This window comes from Hoplias malabaricus, chromosome 15 (assembly GCF_029633855.1).
Source record: "Hoplias malabaricus isolate fHopMal1 chromosome 15, fHopMal1.hap1, whole genome shotgun sequence".
Classification (NCBI taxonomy): Eukaryota; Metazoa; Chordata; class Actinopteri; order Characiformes; family Erythrinidae; genus Hoplias; species Hoplias malabaricus.
The window spans coordinates 26,281,860-26,309,815 of record NC_089814.1 but is presented as its reverse complement, the minus strand read 5'-3'; the positions used below and the strand labels follow the sequence as shown (position 1 = coordinate 26,309,815).

At 38.2% G+C, this 27,956-nt stretch overlaps 1 protein-coding gene across 1 annotated transcript; it reads left to right on the top strand.

Moving 5' to 3' along the window:
- The first annotated feature begins 10,529 nt into the window (after window positions 1–10,529).
- slc13a2 (solute carrier family 13 member 2) lies at window positions 10,530–27,012 on the top strand. The gene is made up of 12 exons (XM_066645548.1): window positions 10,530–10,610; window positions 12,965–13,093; window positions 15,090–15,226; window positions 16,098–16,327; window positions 18,887–19,073; window positions 19,417–19,539; window positions 20,218–20,424; window positions 21,451–21,560; window positions 22,162–22,301; window positions 25,238–25,399; window positions 25,844–25,981; window positions 26,570–27,012. Exons 2-12 carry the CDS (start codon window positions 12,995–12,997, stop codon window positions 26,699–26,701), a joined length of 1,665 nt encoding a protein of 554 aa, XP_066501645.1. The 5' UTR covers window positions 10,530–10,610; window positions 12,965–12,994; the 3' UTR covers window positions 26,702–27,012.
- The last annotated feature ends 944 nt before the right edge of the window (window positions 27,013–27,956 follow it).

Sequence of the window (27,956 nt, the reverse complement as noted above, 5' to 3'; positions counted from 1 at the left end):
CCGGAATCATTAGCCACACTCTGGAAATTTTCATATTTTCTACTTTACAAACACAAAACAGTTCAAAACTAATTCCATCCCTTTACATCTTTCCGAGTAAACGACTGCCCACCTGTCTGTCTGGACACTGATGGATGACTGTCGAGACCCTCCTCCACGCTTCAGACCAGCTGCCCACGCTCCAGCAACCACCAAGTGCCTTGAAGCTGTCCCTACACTGAAGTTCTCATGGACTACTAACTATCATCACTCTGGTAGATTGACCAGAGGAGGATGGGTCACCCCTTGTGAGCCTTGGTTCCTCCCAAGGTTTCTTCCTCAGCTGGGGGAGTTTTTCCTTGCCACTGTCGCCCCTGGCTTGCTCACTTGAGGGTTTACATTTGTTTTTACATTTCATGTCAAATCTTTGTCTTACTGGAATTCTGTGAAGCTGCTTTGTGACAACATCAGTTGTGAAAAGCGCTATATAAATAAATAAATTTGAAATTTGATATGTAAATTTGGTATTATTGCTCGTGGGCTAACCCTAGAATTGCAGAGTATTTTTCACTTTTCCAGCACCAACTTGAAATCAAGTAACAATTGTCTGCTCTCTCACTCAGTCATGCTCTCTTGTTCTCTTCTTCACTTCCTCCACAGTTGTTAGTGCATATGGCTTGTACTGTGAAGCTTCACACAGTTCTTGAGAGTGGTTTCCTACCCTCCTAAAAAGTTTTTAAAGTCTAGTTTCTAGCTCAATGAGGTCGTTGGATGGCAACTTAGTGCATATTGGATTTTATATCAGTAGAGGAAATCAGATATGAAGTTTCTTTTATGAACAGTGTTAATTACACTGTACAGTGCCGTGACTCTGTTGTAATATTAGCCAGGGCTGTAATCATTAATGAAGCAGATAAATAATGTGACTGCTGTAACTACTTCCTGGTCAATCATTGAGTCCACGCTTCATACTGATGTTAATGAAGTTATTTTATTCCTCATTACAAACTCGTCTTCATAGAACATCATGAAAACTGAAATGAAATTAATATTTCAATAAATTCTTTCGTAACAGGCAGATAATTTCCACACATTCAAATATACTGTTCTATACAATAGCCATGCATTAGGATTCAGGTTTTAGACAAAAACACTGTTAGCTTAACAAGCCAACCATGTGGAAGTTAAACTCTTATTGAATAATCACAGAACAGAATTTCCCAAAGAGTAACAACCAGCATTATATGGGAATTGTGTGCTAATGTGCCCACAGCCCAGTGCAGGCTAGCTCATACTACACCATACGATTGTTGTGCAAATTAACATTTCACACCGCAAATCAATATGCGTATCATCAAAGAAAGTTTAGTACAAAACAAAGCAGCATTGTTTTACCGTGTACGCCCTTGACCAATTGTAGAATGGCAATGTTTCTCTCTCTTACTGTTCTCTCTTCTCTCTGTCTTTTATTCGTGTCTCTCCAAACCGAATCTTCGCGCTCGGAACCGCTGCGCGCCTGACGAACTACTTTGGATTTAACGATGTCAAAATAAAAGAACAATAAATAACAAACTGCAGTCAAAATAAAATCTTATGGTATTATTTACAACTGCTGCCTGTGACTAGGTGGCCACTGAATGCTGTTAGAGGACACTTGTTATAAAGAGCTGAGTTCAGCAAGAATCAAATAAAAACAGCAAGATTGTGCTAGAGTAGCATCAATGTCTGCAGAATTCAATAACAAAAAATGCCTCCTTAAACTTTATTCAGAAGAGTCATATGTTCAGTTCTGTCAGTAATTTCTGTTTAATAGATTTGATTAGATCAGCGTGTTTCACATCTTTCAATGTATTCTGCCATAAGCAGTCTGAGCCCCTAGTAACTGCTTCTTTGTTTTTTTATGAATGTATATTGACAAGCAAGGAAGGAGACATTATAGAACATTACTATTTTCTGTAACACTTTAAGTTACTGACTGGGTAAGTACAGAGTAAGTAAAGGGTATGATACTAGAAATATGTGGTTATTACTGAGTATCTTACAAATATTTTACAAATAAGGCATGTAACCATGTTCCGAATTCATTTGTACTTCTGAGATATGTTAGAGCGAAATTTGTAATCCAGAAATAAGAATCTACTTTACAGTTTTTGATATCACAAATTTTGATGTGACTAAATTTGCTCACATTCTCCTTGTAGTCAGTAAAATGTACATTTTGGTAAATTTTGGAAAAAGTACACATTTGTATATATGGATGAAGCAGATTTATTAAACTGACAAAATGTCCAAGTTCAGCTTCTAAAATGTTTCTTCTGCCCCCTCAGAGCACCATGTGGCCTCCCCAGAGGAACATGGCCCCAGGTTTGAGAACCAGAGGAGGGGACTTAATAGGTTTTTATAGACACAATAAAAATCTTGAGCATGCTGGAAAATGCTGCAGTGGCTTAAATTACTTAAGAGTTTTACATAACTCGTGAGATTAATCTTATAGGATTCTATCAATGAAAGGGGTTCAGAGGTCAACAAACTGAAAAAAATATGTGCAATTCCTTGACCTCACATAAAAGTATATTGGGAAAGACTGGAAGACAGGAGAAATGCAGTTAGTAAGTCTGCTGTGGATAATAATTAATGCTAATAAATTAATAGTACTCTAATCAGTCAGTTATTTCTGTCTGTACAAAATGTCCTTCTGATTATGATTAAGTAGAATTATATTTAATTGTCTTTTATCCAGTAAAATATCTTAAAGCTATGCATGAATATTTGACAGAACCACTGGGTGTATTTTTTTATTCATGTATATAACCTCAGCTTTTTTAGAGGTATATAACTTTGGCTTACTATTAAAAAATCCTCTCTGGAACATGAAAGTGTCTTTTATGCTTTTATTGAAGCAGCTTTCTGGCCTTATCTCTATGTTCCTCAGGGGAGATACAGTATATCACCCCTTCACACACAATACATCTATGTGTGCATTATTTCAAGTTATTATAAAATCAAGACTTATATCAGATATCCTTGTGAATGAATGTAATTTAATGTAATTACATAATTTTTCCATATGTTATATTGTCATTTGGGTTTCATGGAAATTAAATGAAACATTCCAGTATCTAAAGACATCTGTTAGAGTAGAATATAAAGGCTAGAGACACATACTTCATATAAAAAATGGTGTCACTGAGGAAAATTAAAATCTCAACCCAAAATGAAGTTATTATAAATTCTAAAAATGACTAGGCCCATTTAACCTAAGCAAAACTGACCCAATTCCAGCCTCACTCTATAGACACATCCAAAACACCAATCTACTGATTCACTAACTTCCCCTCATTTGGAGGCTTCTATTTGAAATAATGCTCTTAGTTTTTCCCATTTTATATCTTTACAGATGCATAATATTCTTGTAAAGTGTTAAGAATATGTGTAAGCTTCCAGAATTCACTGATAAAACAATTACTGTTATTCATGGAAACAGTGTGTTACTTCAGTTATTTCACGGTGTACATCTGTCATTCAAATAAAACACTCCTCAAAAACAGCAACACGTGACAAGAATCTAACCTTGAAGCTGTGTTGCAGTAACACAACCTGTGCAATTAAACAAAAAAAATTAAAAAGGGACAGTAGAGGTACATTATAGTCACTAAAATTACAAACAGTGTAAATTTAACTTTAAAGGTACAACAGTAGAAATTTTAAAATCGTGTTCCCTAAAGGTACATTGCATTCTCTTCTCCAGAAGGACAAGGGAATATGTGTAAGGTTTCATTAAAAGAACTGTGTAAAATAGAACTTAATACAAATCTTGGAATTGAAATGTGTGTTTTGAAATCAACACCATTTTAAAAACTACAATTATAATAGAATAAGGTACAATAATGGTCCCTAACTAAAGGCTCTGGACTGTACCACTGGGTAGGTATCACCACATTTACAGTGTAGTTGTACCATCTGCACCCCTATATGTGGTAAATGTGATGTTTTGTGATTAAAAAAAAGCCCTATTTTCTGTAAACCAAAAAGTCTCAATCTGGCATACTAGTCTCTCTCTCTCTCTCTCTCTCTCTCTCTCTCTCTCTCTCTCTCTCTCTCTCTCTCTCTCTCTCTCTTCTTGCTTCCAATAAATTCTTTAAAAAATATATAATATGCAAAAAAACAACAATGCAAAAAAAAAATATAAGCTTTAAATCAAGTGCCTTTATTTGGTGGGGGGAAAAATCACACATTAAGAAATACATCTTTTGAATGAAATCATGTGTGCCACAATTATTGGCACCCCAGTTAGTACTTTGTACAACCTCCTTTTGCCAAAAAAACAGCACTTAATCTTCTCCTATAACTCAATAACTTCACAAGATGGGAGAATACAGAAAGACGGATCTTTGACCATTCCTCTTTGCACAACCTCTCTAAATTGTCCAGAGTCATGGGTCTTCTCCTATGCGCTCTCCTCTTCAGCTCACCCCACAGGTTTTCTATTGGGTTGGGTTCTGGGGACTGAGATGGCCATGAGAGGAGCTTGATTTTGTAACTTGTGAACCATTTTTGAGTAGATTTGGCCAAATGTTTAGGGTCATTATCTTGTTGAAAGACCCAATGATGACCCATCTTCAGCTTTCAGGCAGAGGCCACTGGATTCGTGATCCCATGTATCTTTACAAGGTTCTCAGGTCCTTTGGAGGAGAAAGAGGCCCACAGCATCACCGTTCCTCCCCCATACTTAACAGTGGGCATGAGGTGTTTTTCTGTGTACTCATCCTTGGTGTTACGCCAGACCCACTTAATGTTTGTTGCCAAAAGGCTCTATCTTGGTCTCATCTGACCAAAGCACACGGTCCCAATCAAAACCCCAGTACTGCTTGGCAAACTCCACCCATTTACGCTTATGAATATAACTCAGAAAAGGCTTTCTCTGTGCATGCCTCCCAAACAGCTTGTTTGTAGATAGCACCTGGTGGTTGTTTGGGAGACCTCGTAACTACAAGATGCTACCATTTGATTCAATTCCCTTACAGTGAGCTTTTGAGAACTTTTTACTTCTCTTGCCATCCTTCTCACTGTGCGTGGTGGCAAGATGCACTTGCGTTCTTTTCCAGGCTTGTTTGTCACAGTTTCAAATGTTTTGAACTTTTTGATTATTGCTCTGACTGTAGATAAGGGCATCTGCAGATGAGTGACTATTTTCTTGTAGCCATTGCCTGATATATGAAGGTCGACATACATCTGCCTTACTTGAATAGTGTGTTCTCTTGTCTTTCCCATGTTTAAGAGTGAGTAAGAAAAATAGGCCTCTGTGTAACGCCATATTTATACCCCAGGGAATCAGGAGTGATGAATTACTAATTAAAGGTTTCTAGATACTTTGATCCACTTTATACTCTACAGTAGAAATGACATAATTGAAGTTATGTAATATAATGATTTTGGGAGGAGGACCACGCCTAAACTTCTCCTCTCAGCCCTATATATACCCTGCAAATTCACGTCATTTCCGCGTCGGACAAACTTGCTTCATCTAGTTCAGGAGACGGATCTCGAGTCGACTGCTTCACTAAGTCAGCTCGCTCCTCTGCGCTGGGTCATTTCTGCTGATCCACATATTTGGAGCCGTGTTCGGCCATTATCAAGCCCACCGAGCCTCCTGTTTTAAACTTGCTCCGACCTCCACCCTGTCTCCACCCTTTTCTCGTCTTCATTTTTCCAACTGGGGGTCCGGCTTCATACACCCTGCCACCCTGAACTCTTCTGCAAAGACTTCTGAGTTCACCTCCCCATTTCAGCCCTGTACTAGCAAAATGGTTCAAATACATATATTTCCAAGAAATGTTAAGGGTGTCAATAATTGTGGAACAGGTCATTTTATGGGAAATAATTATTTCTTAGTCAGGATTTTTTCTTTATTTTTTACCTTTTCACTTGAGTTGAAGTTTTTTAGAATGAGATTATGCTTCTGCAATAATTTTTTTTTATTTTAAGTCTTTTAACACGTTTCAACTAGTGGTGCCAATAATTATAGAGGGCACTGTATAAACATACACTTTCTTCATAAACCTTTCCCTGATGGTATATGCAGCTCACTCAAGGCAGGAGAAAATGTCCAAGGCTGAGATTTTTTTAAGATGTCTTTGACAAATGCCCCTGGAATATTCATAACATCAATCAAAGACTCATGGGACCAAATTTTTTCAGAACCTCTGTCCTATAATCTCATAAATAATACCAAAGCATTGGTGATAGGAAGTTACAGAACTTTTACTGGTGGTATTAACTGAACAATAAGTCGAGTGATATTGTCCAAAAATTTCTCTTCATGCTATGAAACACACATTCTTTCTATTATGGCTGTGCCAAATATTATCATTCTCAATAATAAAAATCAATTTCGTAATTTTAATGATATTCAGACATGTTTATATAATGATGTCATGCAGTTACCCATAATATGGCATACGTTCTTTACATGAGTCATTTAGCCACAGTGAAGTACGGTGAAAAGTGTCTCTGAGGTGAAGGAATTTGCTCCAAAAAAGTGAAGTGGCTTGTAGAGGTGGTTTGGTTATAAAAGTTTGGTTATATCAGATGTACAATAAACCATGGTATTGTGTTAAAAATGAAAGCAGCTTTTAATATATATATTTTTGAATCCAGTCTCGGAACATGTGACTCAGGTTGACCATTCAGATCAGACTTTGATCTTTTTATTATTCAGAGGGCGAAGCTTCAACCTTCAATGTGCTCTTACCTGTGTCATTAAAATGACAGCAAATATGGCTAGCAAATGCTACTACAGTTTCACCATAAGATTCATTCATTCATTCATTTTTTAGCAGCATCATTCAGTTCTAAACCCACCTGGAATCACTGGGCACAAGACAGGAACTCTCCCTGCACAGGGTGCCAGTCTATCACAGAGAATCACACATTCAAACAATCATTCATACACTCACACCTAGGTGGACAATTTCACACCCGCAATCCACCAAGCAACATATCTTCCTTGACCATAATATATATATATATATATATATATATATATATATATATATATATATATACATTCATTACAAACAGAGTGATATATTTCAAGCGTTTACGCGTTTACTTCTTTTAATGTTGATGATTATGGCTTACAGCCAATGAAAACCCAAAAGTCTTTATCTCAGAAAATTAGAATAATCAACACAAAACACCTGCACTGCAAAGGTTTCCTAAGTCTTTTAAATGGTCCCTTGGTCTGGTTCAGTAGGCTACACAATCATGGGGAAGAATGCTGACTTTACAGATGTCCAGAAGACAGTCATTGACACCCTCCTGCTACAACAGGGATAACCGTAGCCTTGAAAGGATTGTCAATAAAAGGCCATTCAAAAATTTGGGAGAGATTCACAAGGAGTGGACTGCTGCTGGAGTCAGGGCTTCAAGAGCCACCACACACAGATGCTGTATGACCCCTTATCTATGGGGTATTGTCAAGAAGAAGATGAGAGACACCAGACCTAGCAATGCAGATGAGCTGAAGCAGTGCCACAGGCTGTTTGCTATGGCGTTATTTTTGTGCCACAATTCTGCACGCGCGCGCGGATATTTCAAGCGAGCAAGAAGGTTTCTGCGTGCGCGCGGATATTTTGGAGTGAGCAAGAAGGTTTCGGCGCACGCGCGTCTCTGACCTGCGCGCTCGCTCCACACTTACAGCCATTACAAAGTGCCTCAGATTCAGCCAATCAGAAACGTCAAATGACAAAGGTAATTTTTGATTGGATGGCTTGACCGCCAAGTGGGAAGGACATACAGGCCGAACCAGTAAATAGGCAGACACCAGCGAGTGGGAGGTTATTGTTAGGGGGGAATCTGACAAAACAGACCAGTACACCACAGCCAGTCATTTTATTTTATATTCATTGAATTGGCAACACTGTAGAGTTTTTATCTGTTGTTTTTGGCCTTGTATTTACCTTGATTAACCTTGAGTCAGCAACGTAGCTGATGTGCTAAAACAATGTACATAGTGTAAATTAGTGCTAGCAACGACGGTAAATGGTACTGCAACTACTGTAGAAACTACTTTATTAGTAACAGAAAGTACTGTAAATGCTATCTAGATAGGTAGTTATCAACATACAGGGTTAACTGATTGTGTAATGCTTAAATCTAAATAACTTTCTAAAGGAAGCTTAATACTGCAATAAAGTTAGCTTGTGCTATTCAGAATTCTGTTGGCTATAACTTTGTAATGTAGTAACGTACACCTGCATATATTAGTGTGTATTTGATTCAACTACGCTTCGCAATTTAGGTGTAGCAAAAAAGAGTATTTTTGCCATAAATATTGGCAAAGCAATGCATGTAGCCTTAATAACATACAGGGGAATGAAAGAAGGGTGAACTGAACCCACCTGGTCTGTGAAATATTTCTGTAATTTATTATTATTATTTACTTTTTTTTTTGTCTTTTTCTGAAAAAACTCAGTAGGTCTTTCCAGAGTTAAAACCTATTTGTTCAGTGTTGTTGTTGTTTTGTGTGTGTGTGTATAAAACTCAGAAGGGTTGCTAAGGTGGGTTGATTTAAACCTGCCTTCCTCTCTACATGAACAGTTTTTGAACTGCAGTATTAAGCTTCCTTTAGAAAGTTACTTACTGGTCTCCGGCCTGTATGTCCTTCCCACTTGGCGGTCAAGCAATCCAATCAGAAATTACATTCCAAGCACATTACAACCTACACATCTTGCTCTCCTGTCCTGCGCGCGATGTATCTGACCCCCGCGCTCGCTCCAGACTTACAAATCATTTGACGTTTCTGATTGGCTGAAACAGAGGCACATTTTAATGGCTGTAAGTGTGGAGCGAGCGCGGGGGTCAGATACATCGCGCGCAGGACAGGAGAGCAAGATGTGTAGGTTGTAATGTGCTTTCAAGAAACCTCCTTGCTCGCTCAAAATATCCGCGCGCGCGCAAATACCTTCTTGCTCGCCCAAAATATCCGTGCGCGCGTGCAGAAACCTTCTTGCGCGCTCAAAAATATCCGTGCGTGCGCAGAAACCTTGCTCGCTCAAAAATATCTGCGCGCGCGTTCAGAATTGTGGCACAAAAATAACACCATAGTTTGCCTCCATGCCACACTGCATTGATGCAGTAATTTATACAAAAGTATCGAGTGCATATACTGTAACTTTTCAGCAGGCCAATATTTCTGTGCAAAAAATTCATTTTCATTATCTGTAACCACTTATCCAATTCAGGGTCGCGGTGGGTCCAGAGCCTACCTGGAATCATTGGGCGCAAGGCAGGAATACACCCTGGAGGCAGTCCTTCACAGGGCAACACAGACACACATTCACTCACACCTACGGACACTTCTGAGTCGCCAATCCACCTACCTACGTGTGTTTTTGGACTGTGGGAGGAAACCGGAGCACCCGGAGGAAACCCACGCAGACACGGGGAGAACACACCAACTCCTCACAGTCAGTCACCCGGAGCGGGAATCGAACCCACAGCCTCCAGGTCCCTGGAGCTGTGTGACTGTGACACTACCTGCTGCGCCACCGTGCCACTGTACAAAAAATAATTTTTAAAATAGATCATTCTGTATGTAGTGAGCCCTGTGAAAGACTGGCGCCCCCTCCAGGGTGTATTCCTGCCTTGCGCCCAATGATTCCAGGTAGGCTCTGAACCCACCGCAACCCTGAATTGGATAAGCGGTTACAGATAATGGATGGATGGATGGATGGTTACAGATAATGAATGAATGTATGTAGTGATCTATATAATATGAGTTTTACTTTGTGAAATACCACGACCCTGAAATGGAAAAGCGGAATAGAAGAAGATGATGATGATGATGACTATGTGAAATGAATTGCTGAAATAAATACATTTTTTGATGTTTTTTTATTATTGAGATGCACATGTATATTTGGGACTAAATTCTCCCCCTTTATAAAAATATGCTTTAAGTATATTTTAAGTGTAAGCACAGTAAATTATGAGTACATAAATAGTTTACATCTAAGTCTTAAATTAATTTAGTAATCTAGTATTTATATATAACTAGTTACTTTCATCCAACTTATAAATGTATGTAAATGTACAAATGTAATGGAAGTGGAAAATGTAATGTAATGGATACTCTCAAATCATGATGAAAATGTACATAAAACATTTCCCAATATTTGCTAATATGTATGGTGACTATCTGGCAACCCTGAGTGAAAAAAACACCCTTAAAACGTTGCCTCACCCTAACTGTATACCTAAATCTAAAATTGTATACCTAACTTTAAAATTAAGATTTTTTGCTGCAGAGTCCAGAATGTTTTAAATGCAATGTATTGTGTTGGTATAATTCAGACACTGACCCTCTTCCTCCCCTGCTCTCTGTTAATGAGTAATTTTCTTGCCAAGATAACGCTTATAAACTGAAAATTACTAATAGTCCATCTCTCATTATCCCTCTCTTCACACAGAGTGAGCGCACTCCTCCACCTCTCAAGATGCCAAATAAAAGCATATTCTGCACATTGCTGAAAGAAATTGGACTCTTTCTGTGGACTTACAGGAACTACTTGATCATCTTCATCACCCCCTACATCCTGCTCCCTCTGCCCATCCTCATCCCCACCTCGGTAAGAGCTTGCATTCAGCAATATCGTACTGTAGAGACAAACATGAGTTATAACTTGCAGTTCTTTTGAAATTACTAAACTTCATATCTCAGAAATGAAATGTTGGTAAGAGAAGGACACAATATCCTTAAATGATGTAGAACCATGAATTATCAGTTATGCCCTGTACACAGTGTTTGAATATCTTCTTGGGCACAAACACTACACCACATCTATAGTCCTTGGGCAATAGATGTGGTGATAGATATAGTCCCTGTTTGCCCAATTCTTTTGTCATTGTTTTCTATAGAGAGTTAAGTTATAAGTCGTGTATCTGCAACAGGAATTTCTATAAAGTCATGACATGTAGACATGTAGACTGTGTCCAAAACAGACGGCAGCAACCTGCATTTTGACATGAAGATACCTGCAATTAAATTTGTGACACAATTGGAAAGCAACAATACACATTAGCATACATTAGACAAAATAATCTGGGTGGCTTGGTGGCACAGCATGTAGTGTCACTGTCACACAGCTCCAGAGACCTGTGAGGAGTTTGGTGTGTTCTTCCTTTGTATGCAAATGTTTCCTCCAGGTCCAAAAGCTCACGTTGGAAGGTGGATTGGCGACTCAAATGTGTCCATAGGTGTGAGTGTGTGAGTGAATATGTGTGTGTCACCCTGTGAAGGATTGGTGTCACAGATGCATTTGGTATTTGCTTCTGATGATACAATATAGATATTACACCTAACCCCCCCAGAATACTGCCTCAGAAGACAGCATTGAGGACATTTAAGATACAGCCGTGGTATTTTCTCTAAATATAAAAACATAAAAAAAAAAAAAGATAGTTGAAGTTGTAGAGACTGATGGGACCATAGGGACCAAAACTGTTTTGCGCTTATACATCATTGTTTGTATTCTGTGAACAATTTCCAACAATGCAATCCAACTATTAGTAACATTATAAATAGAAAGGTAGTAGACGTTTGTTTCTTTAGCATAATCCCAAAATAAAAATTCTTAATGACTGAGCTGAGAGCATGTTTTTTACAGTGTGCGTTTTACAGAATCAGTGCTATTTTACTTTGTTGGAGTCAAGAAACCACAGCACTTTTAGTGGCAAAGAGTTTACTCATTAACACTATCAATGCTTTATTTTCGTGTGTACATACATAGAATGACTAGAGGGTCAGAAGAGTGTAAACGATCTTCTGATGTTTCTTTTGGAGTCATAAAACCCAGCAGTCTTTAGATAACAAGTCAGAATGCATGGAAATTTTTATGGCTGTCTGTGGCCAAGGGTTATGTATGTTCAACACATGATCTTGGTTATATGGGGTTATGTAATAGCAACTTCAGATACTTTTAATGGGGAATAAGACATATTGGAAAATGAAATAAACCAAAACATTTTAATTTTTTTATGAAATTGCTGCAATTATATATTGTATATTATATATGCTGCAAATAATAGTTTGAAAGTTGATAGTTTAAAATAAAATTACCTGATCATTGGGTGGCACATGTAGTGTTACTGTCACACAGCTCCAGGGAACTGGAGGCTGTGGGTTCAAGTCTGGGTGACCGTGAGGCGTTTGGTGTGTTCTCCCTGTGTCCACGTGGGTTTTCTCTGGGTGCTCCGGTTTCCTCCCACAATCCCAAAATATATTAGTAGGTGGATTAGTGACTCAGAATTGTCCATAGGTGAGAGTGAATGTGTGAGTGTGTGTGTTGCCCTGTGAAGGATTGGCGCCCCCTCCAGGGTGTGTTCCTGCCTTGCACCCAGTGATTCCAGGTAGACTCCCAACCCTGAACTGTTACAGACAATGAATGAATGAATGAATGATCTGATCTTTTTGTTTTTAGAAAACATTATATTGAAACAGTGAAGTTTGTTAATTTCAAATGATGATGATGATTATGGCAAACAATTAAACTCAATTAAACTCAATTAAAAATGTTAGACTCTGCATTAGGTAACAAAGATGCACAGTGTCATGAAACACCACTCTTATGAAGCACCAAAGACAATAAATAATAGTGCCAGGGGTATCCTAGCCAGTTTTACAGGGAAACAGATTTAACTGTTTTTGTCAGATTTAACTGTCCCCAACACATGATCCAGATAATTAGCTAATTATTAAAGCATTTTGTTAAATGTGAATGACTGAGGGAGTGATGGAGTGAGTTACAAGGCAGGTCAAAAAACACACAAAAACGCCAGCATGTGGTACACATTTAGCATTCAATTTTTTACTCCTGAGTTAATGACCATATGAATGCAACACTTTTTTTTTTTGGTGATTTCATATGTATACTAGGTTTTGTGTAAAATGAATTGCAATAACAATTTTGATTGTGTTGTGCAGGAGGCAAAATGTGGATTTGTTATTATTCTGATGGCACTGTACTGGTGCACAGAGTGTATGCCCCTGGCAGTTACTGCATTACTGCCCGTCATCCTGTTCCCCCTGTTAGGCATCATGGAATCTAGTCAGGTAAGATGTCATGGACATGTAACATGACAAAAGACATTCAACATAACGTAATATAACATAACATAACATAACATAACATAACATAACATAACATATTGTTCTAGTAGTTCAGTGACTACAAGGCTGTGTTAAATTAAAACAACTGATAGTAAAATGTAACTGATCACTGTTTTTTTTACAGTAGAGCAATGCTTTGGGTTTAAGAGTTTTGGACTGGACCTGAACTTTCTAGAACTTGGTAAAAAGAGTTAGTGTGACAAGAGTTAAAATGCTGAAGAGTCCATGCATTCACCTTTTTTTTTTTTAAAGAGTCTTATATCTTCTCTGTCTCAAGGAAAAAACCAATATCTCCATTTTCTGTGGATTTTTACTCTGTCATCGATGAAACCCTTTAAATCACATCTCTGTTCATCAAAAGGACATAGTTAGAAGATATTTTCAATAATAAAATAATCTAAATATAGACATAACTCTAAACTTTTGCCTACTGATTTATATACAATTAGCAACCCACCTTTATCTCCACTTGACCACCCACCTGCAGCTTAAAAGCCACAACCCTCAAGTTGAAAGTATTGATTCCGTGGGTTTGCAATTTTTCAGCCTTTGGCCATCTGAGAATAGCTAACATTGCTAATTTCACCCATGATGCCAATGCTAGCATAAAAACAAAACTCTTCTAAGACATGTTTACACATCTAAAAACTTGATATTCACTGGAGTGTGTCTTAGATGTCAGATACTTAGTGTTAGTTCGAAGGACCTTGTTAAAGGTTTAAGAACCTCTAATGATTCTAGGCCAATTAAATGTTTTTATCTGAACCAACCATTTAGTAACCTAGCATTTTATTTCAACTGGGAAATATTACACTGTGGGTCAGTATCCTTAAGATGACATGATCCATTCATGACAAGTGACACAAACCACAGTCTGTCAAGGCTTATTCCAACAATCATCAGGTTCATAACATCTCTGAAACGATTTAAATGGGCTTTTATGGCACTAGAGTCTTGTTGGAAAAAGCCTTAAAAGATGCTTTATAGGAACAATGACCTACAGTAAAGTGACATCTGTAATTGAAACCACAGCCTTGAAGGCTTCTTTAGGAATCAACAGTGAATAGAGAATAAAAGTATACCACAGCTAATCTATTTTATTTTTACTCTCAATGTCACACAAAGTAATAGAAGTAGAATAATACAGGCTCTTGAGAGATAAGATAGCGAGCAGGGTTCACAACCGGTGATTTCCTGGCACATTTTCAATAAAATTATGCCAGCTCAGTGCTTTAATGCAGACAAAGTAATTTTCCATAATCTTTTTATATGGAATGACTCTGGAGATTTCATTTTATAGCTCATAAAAGCTGTTTTATGCATTATCAGGTAATACTTCACCTTCTGTCAGTCTGTAGTGTGAACTGAGATGTGAACTACTAGTAACATTAAATACAAACATGAATGTGCATTTTACACACACATATACACTGATCAGCTTTAACAGTAAAATTACCTCATTGTTCCTACACTTATTTTCCATTTTACCAGCTCCACTGTCCATACAGCTGTATTTTGTAGTTTTACTATTATAGCTGGTAGTCCATCAGTTGCTCTGTTAGCCCACTCTCACTGGTGCTCAATTTAGGACTACCACAGGGCAGGTATCATTTGGCTGGTAAATCATTCTCATTAACAGCGTCCACTTTTTAACTGATGAAGGACTAAAAGATGAAAACACAAACTGTGCAGCAACATATCAGCTAATTACTCTGACTTTTCATTTACAAAACCAACACAGTAGGTGGGGATCATGAGTGGACACACGTTTTAAAACTCCAGCCACACTGCTGTGTCTTATCCACTTGCGCCAGCACAACACACCCTAACACACCACCACCACAAACCAGTGTTGGTCCTGTGAAATCCTGAACATTAAAGAACAAGACTTAACAGTAATCTATAGTGCAAAGCTTCACTATATTTGTGCTTGTGGCAGGTGTGTGTGATGTACCTGAAGGACTCTAACATGCTGTTTATCGGTGGGCTGCTGGTGGCTATAGCTGTGGAGCACTGGAACTTACACAAACGCATTGCACTCAGGGTCCTACTGATCGTGGGAGTTCGACCTGCTCTGTAAGAGAATGTTCTTATTAAGTCAAGTTTATTGCCATTCCTCATTATGACTTGTATATATTGGAACAAACATGGCTCTTCAGATACATGGTGTAACACATTACAGCAGCACTTTATACAGAATGTACATAAAGCGCAGATATGCAGCTGTGTGTGATCAGTGTAGTGTATATAATAAAGCTAGATGAAAAAATAACACATAACGTTAACTCCACAAGATGACATGACTATATATCAATGAAGATCATTTTATCAGCAGGTATTGATGCAGTATGAAAGATGAGCTAGTGCAAACCATAATATAATTAGGATAAAAACGCTGATTTAGTGTAGCTGAATTTCATTTTCTTAAGGATTGTAAATATCCCATAGTAGCATTTGAACAATATGCTCCAATATATAGACTGCATGGAAATATTAGAAAATCCACTAAAAGGTTTCTTATATGTTCACTGTCCAAAAACCCATGCATTTCCATTTTTCAATATTTGCATTCAGTGATCATTTGAAGACAGATATCCTCTGCAGTGTGTGACACATTCATAAAGTATGAACCAATAGAAATGGTCAGTACCTGGAACGCAATCTCAATAAGGAGCAATATGTTATTTTTTTTTCATGGAGTGCCCTAGACTCTATACCAAACTATTTTTTAAGATAGTTGCCCCATCTGAGGGACCTGCTCAATTGGGAAAATCATGCTCATTCAGGGTCCACAAAGCAATTAAATTCTTCATATTATGTCAGTTATAGCTCCTTTAACTTATATTGCAAATAATTAATTTCTTTGACCCATAAAGACATTTTGAAGATGATTTGGACTGGGACATTTTCTTATTCACTTCCATTTCCTTCCTCTACTTTTCTTTAGGCTGATGCTTGGCTTCATGAGTGTGACAGCATTCCTTTCTATGTGGATCAGTAACACAGCTACTACAGCTATGATGCTGCCCATAGCTCAGGCCGTTCTGGAGCAGCTCTGTAACACAGAGGCAGAGAGTGATGAAAGAGAGCTGAAGGAGGGCAGAGATAATCAGGCCTTTGTAATGTCTGAAGTCACAACCACCAAACTTCCCGTGGACAATTTCATCAAAGACCAGAGTAATAATTTTTTTAAATAAATCATTGTTAAAATACACTGCCAGAAAAACAGTTCTGTATATATATATATATATATATATATATATTGTAGTGGAAGTAGTATGCACACGTTGCGGTGGCAGTAGCACTACATAGCGGAGTCAATGATAATTAATTATTGGGAGCCATTAACTAATATGTACTGTCCTTACCTGTCTAAAAGCTTAGAAAAGTAGGTCATCTTCAACACAAAGTAATATCATTAAGAAAAAGACAACCATGTTCTATATAATTATTAACCAACTAAACACATAGTATGTGGCTACCTTGGTACTACATAAATTCATATAAACAAAAATTACTTTAAACACGTGAATTAGTTCCACCTATTTTGATTGTCAAAACAGGATTAATTTCAAACAGTTGTGCACATATATGTAACTTTGTTAAAACAAATTGTTTTAAACCAATGGGAATTAAGGTTTGTGATTGTTTTGTTTAACAATCTTTCAAAAGGTGTGAGAGAACAGTTTTAATCAAGTTTGAGTCTGTTTGTTTCTCTGCATTTTGCAGACATTCTCTTCTTGACCCTGGGACCTTGGGTGGTAAACGTCCTGGAGTGAGGTTTTACAAGCCTGCTCTGGATGCTAATCTCACATTCCGATTTTTGTTGGAGATGTCTCTGAAAACTAGCGAAGGCTTGGGTATTTAAAATCACATCTTCAGAAAGTCAAAATTTCTTATTAGATATTAATACACATTCATCGTATCCATTACAATATATATATATATATATATAGGCTAGAAAACCATGGGTTGAAGACACTGGTTGAGAAAGAGACAAATGTTGGTGCCATTGTAAGAAAATGGAAGAAATACAAAATGACTGTCAACCTTGATCTGGGGCTCCATGCAAAATCTCACCTTGTGGGGTATCCTTGATCATGAGGAAGGTGAGAGATCAGCCTAAAACTACATGGTGGGAACTTGTTAATGATCTTAAGGCAGCTGGGACCACAGTCACCAAGAAAACCATTGGTAACACATTATGCCCTAATGGATTAAAATCCGTAACGTCCCCGTGCTCAAGAAGGTACATGTGCAGGCCCGTCTGAAGTTTGCCAATGAACCCCTGGATGATTCTGAGAGTGACTGGGAAAAGGTGCTCTGGTCAGATGAGACAAAAATTGAGCTCTTTGGCCTTAACTCAACTCACCGTGTTTGGAGGAAAAGAAATGCTGACTATGACCCATAGAACACCGCCCCCCACAGTCAAGCATGGAGGTGGAAACATGTTTTTGGGGTGTTTCTCTGCTAAGAGCATCAGACTACTTCACCGCATCAATGGGAGAATGGATGGAGCCATGTACTGTAAAATCCTGAATGACAACCTCCTTCCCTCCACCAGGACATTAAAAATGAGTAGTGGCTGGGTCTTCCAGCACGACAATGACCCAAAACATACAGCCAAGGCAACAAAGGAGTGTCTCAAACAGAAGCACATTGAGGTCATGGAGTGGCTTAGCCAGTCTCCAGACCTTAATCCCATAGAAAACTTATGGAGGGAGCTGAAGGTCTGAGTTACCAAGCGATAACCTTAAAATCTCAATGATTTAGAAATGATCTGAAAAGATGAGTGGACCAAAATTCCTCCTGACATGTGCACAAACCTCACCATCAACTACAAAAAATGTCTGACTGCTGTGCTTGCCAACAAGGGTTTTGCCACCAAGTATCAAGTCTTGTTTGCTAGAGGGATCTTCTGTGATTTTCTGGATTTTCTTTTAGATATTCTTTCTCTCACTTTCTCTCACTAAAACTACACTTAAAATTATAGACTGTTCATATCTTTTGCAGATTTATATATATATATATATATATATATATATATATATATATATATATATATATATATATATATATATATATATATATATATATATATATATGAAAAATTTCCCACACACACACACACACACACACACACACACACACACACATATATATATATATATATATATATATATATATATAAACCATCTTTGGGGTTAAATAGTTTTGAGTGAACCTGTGTTGCACTAATGATAAATAGCAGTTGACAAAACTTGTCAATATGCAGAACTAATTATTACAGTAAGAGTTATCATCAACCTTGGGGTAACAAGATAATTTCAAAGGGGTTGAAGAAAGGTAGCTATGACAAGCATTACAGACTGTTGCCATATGATGGGATGTATCTACCACAAAAATGAGATTAATATGAAAAGTCTCTGGAAGCCATATGCAGCAGTGCTTAGCCAATTGCTTGCTAATTACATGGTAGACTAGGTTTTAATTCACTGAATCTTTATTGACAAAGGATTGTGCATTTCATGAAAGTGACTGCAATGCTGACTTTAGGTGGGACTACAACCACTGAAATACCCTGGGGTAGTTGGTCCAACTGTTAAATGAACACGGCTGTGAAAATTATTATATATTGCTGGGGGTCTGCAGGATACAGAGGGTTAAACACTGGTCTAGTTGCAGTAGAACTCATAAATGAGAAGAAATAACATTTCCCACCTTTGCTGCTAACAGGTGAAGTTTCTGATGAAGAATGTGAATGGAACTCAGCCTTAGAGGCAAAGAGGAAGGCTCGGGAGCAGAAGTACCTTTTACTGAATAAAGGCATGAGCCTGTGTGTGTGTTACTCGGCCAGCATCGGTGGAACGGCCACCTTAACAGGCACCACTCCAAACCTCATCCTCAAAGGCCAGATGGACGAGTAAGAGTCTTCAGCCAATCAAATCTCAAAGTTGTCTCATTTGATTACTTTTAATGTAAACTAGGAATGTATGTCCAAACTTTGTAGACAACTCTTTAAAATCACTGAAAACCACTGTTAATACAGATGTGTGTTGGACCGTGGAGCCAAGTGATGGAGCAACATGGATGGAGCCTTTTTTATGAGCTAGTGTGACATTTGTGATCCAGAACTTATCATCCAGCATCATTTCTAGACCTCTACCTTAATGCCATGACCACACAGTATTGCATATAAACCACTGTAAATATGTGTCCAGCATTTCCTAAAAAGCATTTCTTAAACAATATCCTTATCTTCACAGCATCTTCCCAGACAACCCTGATGTGATTAATTTTGCCAGCTGGTTTGGCTTTGCCTTCCCCAACATGGTGCTGATGCTTCTTTTCTCCTGGCTGTGGCTACAGTGCATGTACCTGGGTGTCAAGTGAGTTTTTATGTTTAATTTGAGACAGACAAACTGGAAATGTCTGCATGATGCATTCACTGAACTGAGTTCAATTATGAGTTAATTAAGAATTTAAGTAGACAGAACAACGAGTGACTTTTGCCTTTTTAACATGCATTAAACAAATTGCATCACAATTTTACGAATCCCTGTGGTGTCAATCAATCCTGACCACTAGCCAGCCACTTATGCACAGAGGAAGAGAGCAATATCCTCATCTCTTTTCAAGCTTTTTAAACATTCAGAGGTCTCTCCACCATCCAACTGCCTGCAGATTCTATTAAGGTCTGCATACAAACACCAGAGAGTTCACTAGTGCGCAGACATACCTGATATCAGAACTTTCTCTGAATAGTGTATTTAATTAAAATTGTGAATATCACCTTTAAAATCTAAGCCAATGTAGCATCTCACATTATTTGCAGCACTTCTGTTGGAGGCATGTTGATTAAAATGTTTCCACTGAATGTAGAAATGATTTTACACATAGGGTGACTAGGTAAACCAGGCCAGAATACTAGTCCACTTTGATGGTTCATTCCCATATTTTATTATAAAAGTAGGTTTTATTTATTTATTTATTTGTTTGTTTAAAATAGTCTAATATACTTCTAATGTCCAACAAGTGCTTTGTACCCTCTGTTCCTGTGTCTTTAGTTTTAAGAAGTCTTTTGGCTGTGGCTCAAGTAATGAAGGAGATCGAGAGGCTTATAAAGTGATGAAGGAGGAATATAGGAAGCTGGGCAATATGAAGTTTGCTGAAGGTGCAGTTCTCACTGTCTTTGTGACGCTGGTGGTGCTGTGGTTCACTAGAGAACCAGGTTTTATGCCCGGCTGGGCTACAGAACTCAACAAGAAAGGACAGTAAGTGCAAACAAGCATTTAAGTTTTATCCTGTAATATACCTAAAAATACCTAATGGCATTCAACCTATTATGAACTATGTAATAGCAAGAGAACATGTAAAATCATACAACAATAACTGCAGCAAAATATAGCAAGCTGAAATCTGGGCTGAAGTCATAGTTGTGCTGAAGTCCTTATAATTATGTGGACACATTCATTGGTACCCTTCCAGCTCATGGAAACAGTGCTTCATTCCTTCTGAAAAGCAGTGAATTTAAATTTTCTCATCTATAACTGCCTTTGGTGTATCATAGAGCAAAGCAAAGCAAGTGTGCAAAGAGGTAAATCATTGCTTATTCTCCAAACATATTCTACAATGGCTTGGACAGATTTGATACAGATGCTGGCAATGGAGGACAGTAGTCTCATTAGGTTGTGTTAAAAAATGTATAACAATAATACTGGTCCAATTATATTTATTTATATTTCATTTTTGTATTATTTAAAATATATTTTCAATTTTATATTTTTGTCAGTTGTCATGATAGCAAACAATGTGCTATGCTTTTGGCACAATTATAGATATATTGATTAAATATTATTTATATTCAGATTTAATCATTGTGAAATATTGTTCCACAGAACTTTTCAATGGTTTGAAATATACTAGATCTAAAGAGTCAGAGCTCCCTCCAGTGGAAGGGGTGTGATATTTCAAAATTTTTTTGGGTTACATTTTTGTAGACGTTTTTAAAAGAGCAATCAATCATTTTCTCCAATATTTTTTCTTTGTGTTATGAAACTGCCACTAATACTGACTGCTTGAGGCCTGGTTTTATCAGAGTTTCTGTACTAAACCTATTTTAAGATTTTAACCCTGCTCTATGTAGCTTTGTGGCTAATTCAGTGACAACAAAACATTTTAAAATGTACATATTCACTATTTTTCCACTTTTGTTTGTAAAAATGATTACTTGCTCATTTAAAGATGCTTTAAAAATAGTTTTAGTTACTTTTTGCATTTACTTTTCATGTCTGTTACAGGTTTGTGACTGATGGCACTGTGGCCATTCTTATGTCAACTCTATTTTTCATCATCCCATCTGAGTTGCCATGCACCAGCTCCTGCAATCTAGATTACGATGATGGAGAGGGTAATGGGATTCCATAAACAGAATAAAGAAATTACATCACTACAGAGGATATACTGTAAATTATGCAGGTTTTTTTTACTTAACCAATACTTTCCCACCATTTTAGCCATTCCAGATCCCACCCTTGGCTAGGTCTCATCGAAACACATCACACTAAAATGCTTGGAGGGTTTCTTTCAAAACATGAATCCAGTGAACTGCTGCTAACACAATAACATCATACAATTCTGAGGAGAATACTAACAGCCCAAATCTGTTCATATACACCCTGGCAAATGAAATCATCCTGGTTATAATAATCTAATTTTATTGGAATATAAATTTATTGTTTTGAGCATATGTCTTAAAACTGGCAAAATTATCTTAAAATGATTAATATTGTATATATGAACAAGTTGGTTTCACTCTTTGTTGTGTAGCTAACAGACCTCCATGTTGGCTAGCATGGTGCTAAGTAACATGCAAAAGGCAGGAACTTCCTGTACACCCAGACAGAGATTCTGGCTTTAGACAGTTGCATCATGGGAGATTCATTCATAATCAATTTTTAATGGAGATAAACACATGGGCTAATGCTGAGGTTTAACCTTCTCTTCAGCAGAAGAGAGCAGTGAGAACCAGACTCCGAGGAAGCAGAAGTCTCCTCCAGCTCTGCTCACCTGGAAGGTGGTGCATGAACGAATGCCCTGGAACATTGTCCTGCTGCTTGGAGGAGGATTCGCCTTGGCCAGTGGCAGTGAGGTAAATAACTGAAACTTTTTAAAATCACACAGTGAGAGAATGCATAATATTGCCTAAAAGTTAACAACGTACACAACATTTTAAACGGGCCCATAACATGGGAAAGTGAATTTCCCTGGCTTTTTTTTAAATAAAGATATTCAATGCAAAATATATCACTCATTCTCTACAGCATACATTCCATTCATGTAAACAAAGCTATAAAACAGCAGTTAAAATGCATGTTTATGATGACACCCATCACATTTGCATTTGTATTTGCATTTGCAGATGGACTTCCAAACAGAAATGTTGTAGGATATTTTATGTTCCTTATTTAATACCCCAAGTGCCTTATTTTGCTGAGCTGTCCCTTTGCTCCTGTTGTGGCTGCATAAATAAGGGTAGCGCATGATTAGTTAGACACAGTAATTGAGTAGCACAGAGCCATGAAATAAGATATTCTCTGCACTCTGAGATCCCACCCCCTAGGAAAAGTCATGGGGCATACAACTTCACACTTTTTAAAAATTCTTTGAAGGATATATTCCCATTGTCTTCCGTTCAATGGTTTTTTAATCTAACACCCATGATATTCAGTCCTACTGTATTTTGTAACACTGGGGCCCCTTCCAGGGTGTGTTCCTGTCTTGTGGCCAGTGACTCCGGGTAGGCTCCAGACCCACCTGGATACGCAGTTACAGGCAATTAATGTATTTTGTAACATTCAATAAATTAAAATGTAAAAATGTAGCATTATTGTTTAAAATGGGAACTGCAATACAGGTTCAAAATTAGAGTTGTCTGCCTCCTCCCTCTCCTCCCCAGATGTGAAGTACAAGTTTGTTGGCATTCATTCATTCATTATCTGTAACCGCTTATCCAATTCAGGGTCGCGGTGGGTCCAGAGCCTACCTGGAATCATTGGGCACAAGGCGGGAATACACCCTGGAGGGGGCACCAGTCCTTCACAGGGCAACACAGACAAACACACACACATTCACTCACACACTCACACCTACGGACACTTTTGAGTTGCCAATCCACCTACCAACTTGTTTTTTTGGACTGTGGGAGGAAACCCACGCAGACACGGGGAGAACACACCAACTCCTCACAGACAGTCACCCGGAGCGGGAATGGAACCCACAACCTCCAGGTCCCTGGAGCTGTGTGACTGCGACACTACCTGCTGCGAAGTTTGTTGGCAGGTTGATCAAAAGGTAACAATGAATTACACAAACAAGTGTAAGATGAATTTTGAAATTTTTTGATCAAGACAGTTTCTTCAAGACACATTGATATGCAGTTATTCCTCATTTTCTTTGTTTAAAACACACACATCAGTGTTTACATCTTTCCTTCATTTTCTATATAATACCCAAAAAACACCATGTATACACCTTTAATCCATTTACCATAAGCTTCTGTACTTTTACAGTTTATCAGTAAAAATGCAGTTTTTGTTCAGGAGAAAATTACCCAACTTTAACTATTCTTCCATGTAAATAAGATTTTAGTTTGTCTTGCTGCTTCTGAGCCTTCATTTTTCAAATACATTGCTGGTATTTCTTCTCGTCTCTGGTCATGGAGTCTTTTAGAAGGATGCTGAGGCAGATTTAGGTCCAGTAGAACCTAATGTTATCTCTGTTCCCTTGGTCACTTCCATGGCAACAGGATGCTTTATTGCATAGCATACTTTTATTTTGTGTTATACCTGGCAACCCGGGTTGAGATACATAACTTTAATGGGATTAGACAGAGGGCAGGACCACAGGCTGATACTCCGGTAGAGTTCCGCTCTGGAATTCAGGGTCGCGGTGGGTCCAGAGCCTACCTGGAATCATTGGGCACAAGGCGGGAATACACCCTGGAGGGGGCACCAGTCCTTCACAGGGCAACACAGACACACACACACATTCACTCACACACTCACACCTACGGACACTTTTGAGTTGCCAATCCACCTACCAACTTGTTTTTTTTGGACTGTGGGAGGAAACCCACGCAGACACGGGGAGAACACACCAACTCCTCACAGACAGTCACCCGGAGCGGGAATGGAACCCACAACCTCCAGGTCCCTGGAGCTGTGTGACTGCGACACTACCTGCTGCGAAGTTTGTTGGCAGGTTGATCAAAAGGTAACAATGAATTACACAAACAAGTGTAAGATGAATTTTGAAATTTTTTGATCAAGACAGTTTCTTTAAGACACATTGATATGCAGTTATTCCTCATTTTCTTTGTTTAAAACACACACATCAGTGTTTACATCTTTCCTCCATTTTCTATATAATACCCAAAAAACACCATGTATACACCTTTAATCCATTTACCATAAGCTTCTGTACTTTTACAGTTTATCAGTAAAAATGCAATTTTTGTTCAGGAGAAAATTACCCAACTTTAACTATTCTTCCATGTAATAAGATTTTAGTTTGTCTTGCTGCTTCTGAGCTGCCTTCATTTTTCAAATACATTGCTGGTATTTCTTCTCGTCTCTGGTCATGGAGTCTTTTAGAAGGATGCTGAGGCAGATTTAGGTCCAGTAGAACCTAATGTTATCTCTGTTCCCTTGGTCACTTCCATGGCAACAGGATGCTTTATTGCATAGCATACTTTTATTTTGTGTTATACCTGGCAACCCGGGCTGAGATACGTAACTTTAATGGGATTAGACAGAGGGCAGGACCACAGGCTGATACTCCGGTAGAGTTCCGCTCTGGAATGGACACTCCTCAAAGAAGAGCAAACTTGCTGAAGCACAGCTCTCACAAATGGCAGTATTTCAGCTTAACATATTTCCTAAATCTCTGATGACACACACTGGTCATTTATGAGTACTGTAAATAAATTACAGATTGCACCTTTAAGATTTGCAGAGATATTAGAAGACTTTTGGCTGACCTATAGCAGATATGAAATGCTGCTGAATGTGTGTGTGTGTTGTATAGGAATCTGGTTTGTCCCTGTGGCTGGGGCAGAGTCTGGCTCCTCTAAAGAATATCCCACCTTTCGCCATCTCTATGATTCTGTGTTTGTTGGTGGGCACCTTCACAGAATGCTCCAGCAACACTGCCACTACCACGCTTTTCCTCCCCATCCTCGCCTCCATGGTAACACCATACAACAACACCATACGACCTCACATATTCTACATTGTGTTGCTTTTTGTCAACAGATGCAAGTAAAATATTTTACTGAGAATTAAATGGTTAATGTGTCTTTTCTTATGTTGTTCAAATGTAAAAAAAAAAAATAATAATAATAATAAATAACCTATTAGTATCTAGAGCAGAAATTTTAAAACTTTATTTTTAAAACTAATACCAATAACTATAAAACTGCAAATACTTATTTTACTATTTATTGTAACACATTTAACTTTTGGACATAAATAAGTGAATTGTACAGTAAGAAATGTAATGAATTACAGACTCATTATGGGTTCATATTCATAATAAAATAGCTTTTGGATGGAATAGGGACTATATCCTTGTATGACCACAAGACATTGTGGAGCAGATTTCATCCCATAGTGTGTGCTTTCTGTTCTTCAGGCCACAGCTATTGAGCTCCACCCACTGTATGTGATGCTGCCCTGCACCATCTGCGCCTCACTGGCCTTCATGCTTCCTGTGGCCACTCCACCAAATGCTATTGCCTTCTCCTACGGCACCCTCAAAGTGTTGGATATGGTAAAGAAACCTCTAATTTTACATAAGGTCTCTAGCATTTATTACATATACTGTGTCTTAAAGTACTTTTTAGACACCCTTTAGAAAAAGTGAATTAATTTTCAGTACTTGACCTCATATGGTTATCAAATACTTTCTGTAATGAATTAAGTTATAGTCTCTAACCACTTATCCGAGATTTACGGTGGGTCCGGTGTCTACCTGGAATCCCTGGTAAAAGGTAGTAACACATCCTGGACAGGGAACCACACACTCACACCTATGGACAGTTTGTATGGCCAGTCCACCTACCAATCATGTTTATCAATTTTGACTGTGGGAAGAAACCCACACAGACACAGTGAGAACACACCAAACACAGACAGACACCTGAGGTAGGGCTTGAACCCACAACCCCAGGACCCTTGGACTGTGGTTGTATTGCCTACCATCAAGTATAGAAATACTGCAACATCTAGTGCAATTGCATCCATTAATTACAGTAAAGAGGGTGTGTGGTAGTGTGTGAAATGTTAAGGTGTTAATTCACTTTTTGCTGTACTGCTTATGTTGGCTGATAATTGCATTTTTTTAAATTTCTTTCTAAAGGCAAAGGCTGGCTTCATATTAAACATCATTGGCATCTTGTGCATCAACTTGGGGATAAACACATGGGGAACAGCCATGTTCCGGCTGGACTCCTTCCCTTCTTGGGCCAATGTCACGCATGGAGCTCCTTGAGCCTTCTGACAGAAACTTCTGGTTGGCTATGGCAGCAGTGAGGAGGAAGAGGGAGGAAGGAGAAGAGCAAGCAAAAAGTGTTTTTTCCCAGAAGGATGAAACTACCAAACACTGGGTCTCCAGCATGTGCCCCTCTGGTCCATCCATACATCTATACATACATAAAATATTTATTTATTTTTTTTATTATGTTATTGGCTCTTAACATCTTGTAAATGTTTCATATTTTGTCTGAAGTTATAAACAGGGTGTTTTCTTATATTCAGTTTATCTGGACTAATATAGGAGAAGATTCTGAGCTTGACTAACAAACCTGAACAAACTGTATGTAGTACAAAACAGTACAGCTGAGGGCTTTGTAGATATCAGAGGAGGCATATAATGCCCTCCTCTTCCCAAAAACTGATTGTACTCTAGTGTGAGAGAGGGAAATGTACTAAACATGCCCCACTGCCCCAAAAAATGGGGGAAATAAAAAAAAAAAAAAAAAAAAAAAAAAAAATCCCAGAGTGTTGCTTCTTTATATTACATTCTATATTTTGATTGCAAATTGTCAGTAACATTTTACTGTGAGCCATCATTACAGATTCCGATTCATGCCGCCTCTTATAAGCACAGTCCAAAATATATTACATAATATATATAGGGGTTGGATAATGAAACTGAAACACCTGTCATTTTAGTGTGGGAAGTTTCATGGCTAAATTTGACCAGCCTGGAGGCCGATTTTCATTAATTGCACATTGCACCAGTAAGAGCAGAGTGTGAATGTTCAATTAGCAGGGTACGAGCAGTTTTGCTCAAAATATTGCAATGCACACAACATTAAGGGTGACATACCAGAGTTCAAAAGAGGACAAATTGTTGGTGCACGTCTTGCTGGCGAATCTGTGACCAAGACAGCAAGTCTTTGTGATGTATCAAGAGCCACAGTATCCAGGGTAATGTCAGCATACCACCAAGAAGGACAAAACACATCCAACAGGATTAACTGTGGACGCAATAGGAAGCTGTCTGAAATGAGGGGTGTTCAGGTGCTAACCCGGATTTTATCCAAAAAACATAAAACCATGGCTGCCCAAATCACGGCAGAATTAAATGTGCACCTCAACTCTCCTGTTTCCACCAGAACTGTCCGTCGGGAGCTCCACAGGATCAATATACACGGCCGGGCTTCTATAGCCAAATCTTTGGTCACTCATGCCAACGCCAAACGTCGGTTTCAATGGTGCAAGGAGCGCAAATCTTGGGCTGT

Excerpts from the sequence above, each read along its gene's own strand:
- slc13a2 (XM_066645548.1), top strand. The coding sequence starts at position 12,995 with ATGGCACTGTACTGGTGCACAGAGTGTATGCCCCTGGCAGTTACTGCA. Across the intron at positions 20,425-21,450 it reads GAACTCAACAAGAAAGGACA|GTTTGTGACTGATGGCACTG; the intron begins GTAAGTGCAAAC and ends TGTCTGTTACAG. Across the intron at positions 25,400-25,843 it reads TCCCCATCCTCGCCTCCATG|GCCACAGCTATTGAGCTCCA; the intron begins GTAACACCATAC and ends TCTGTTCTTCAG.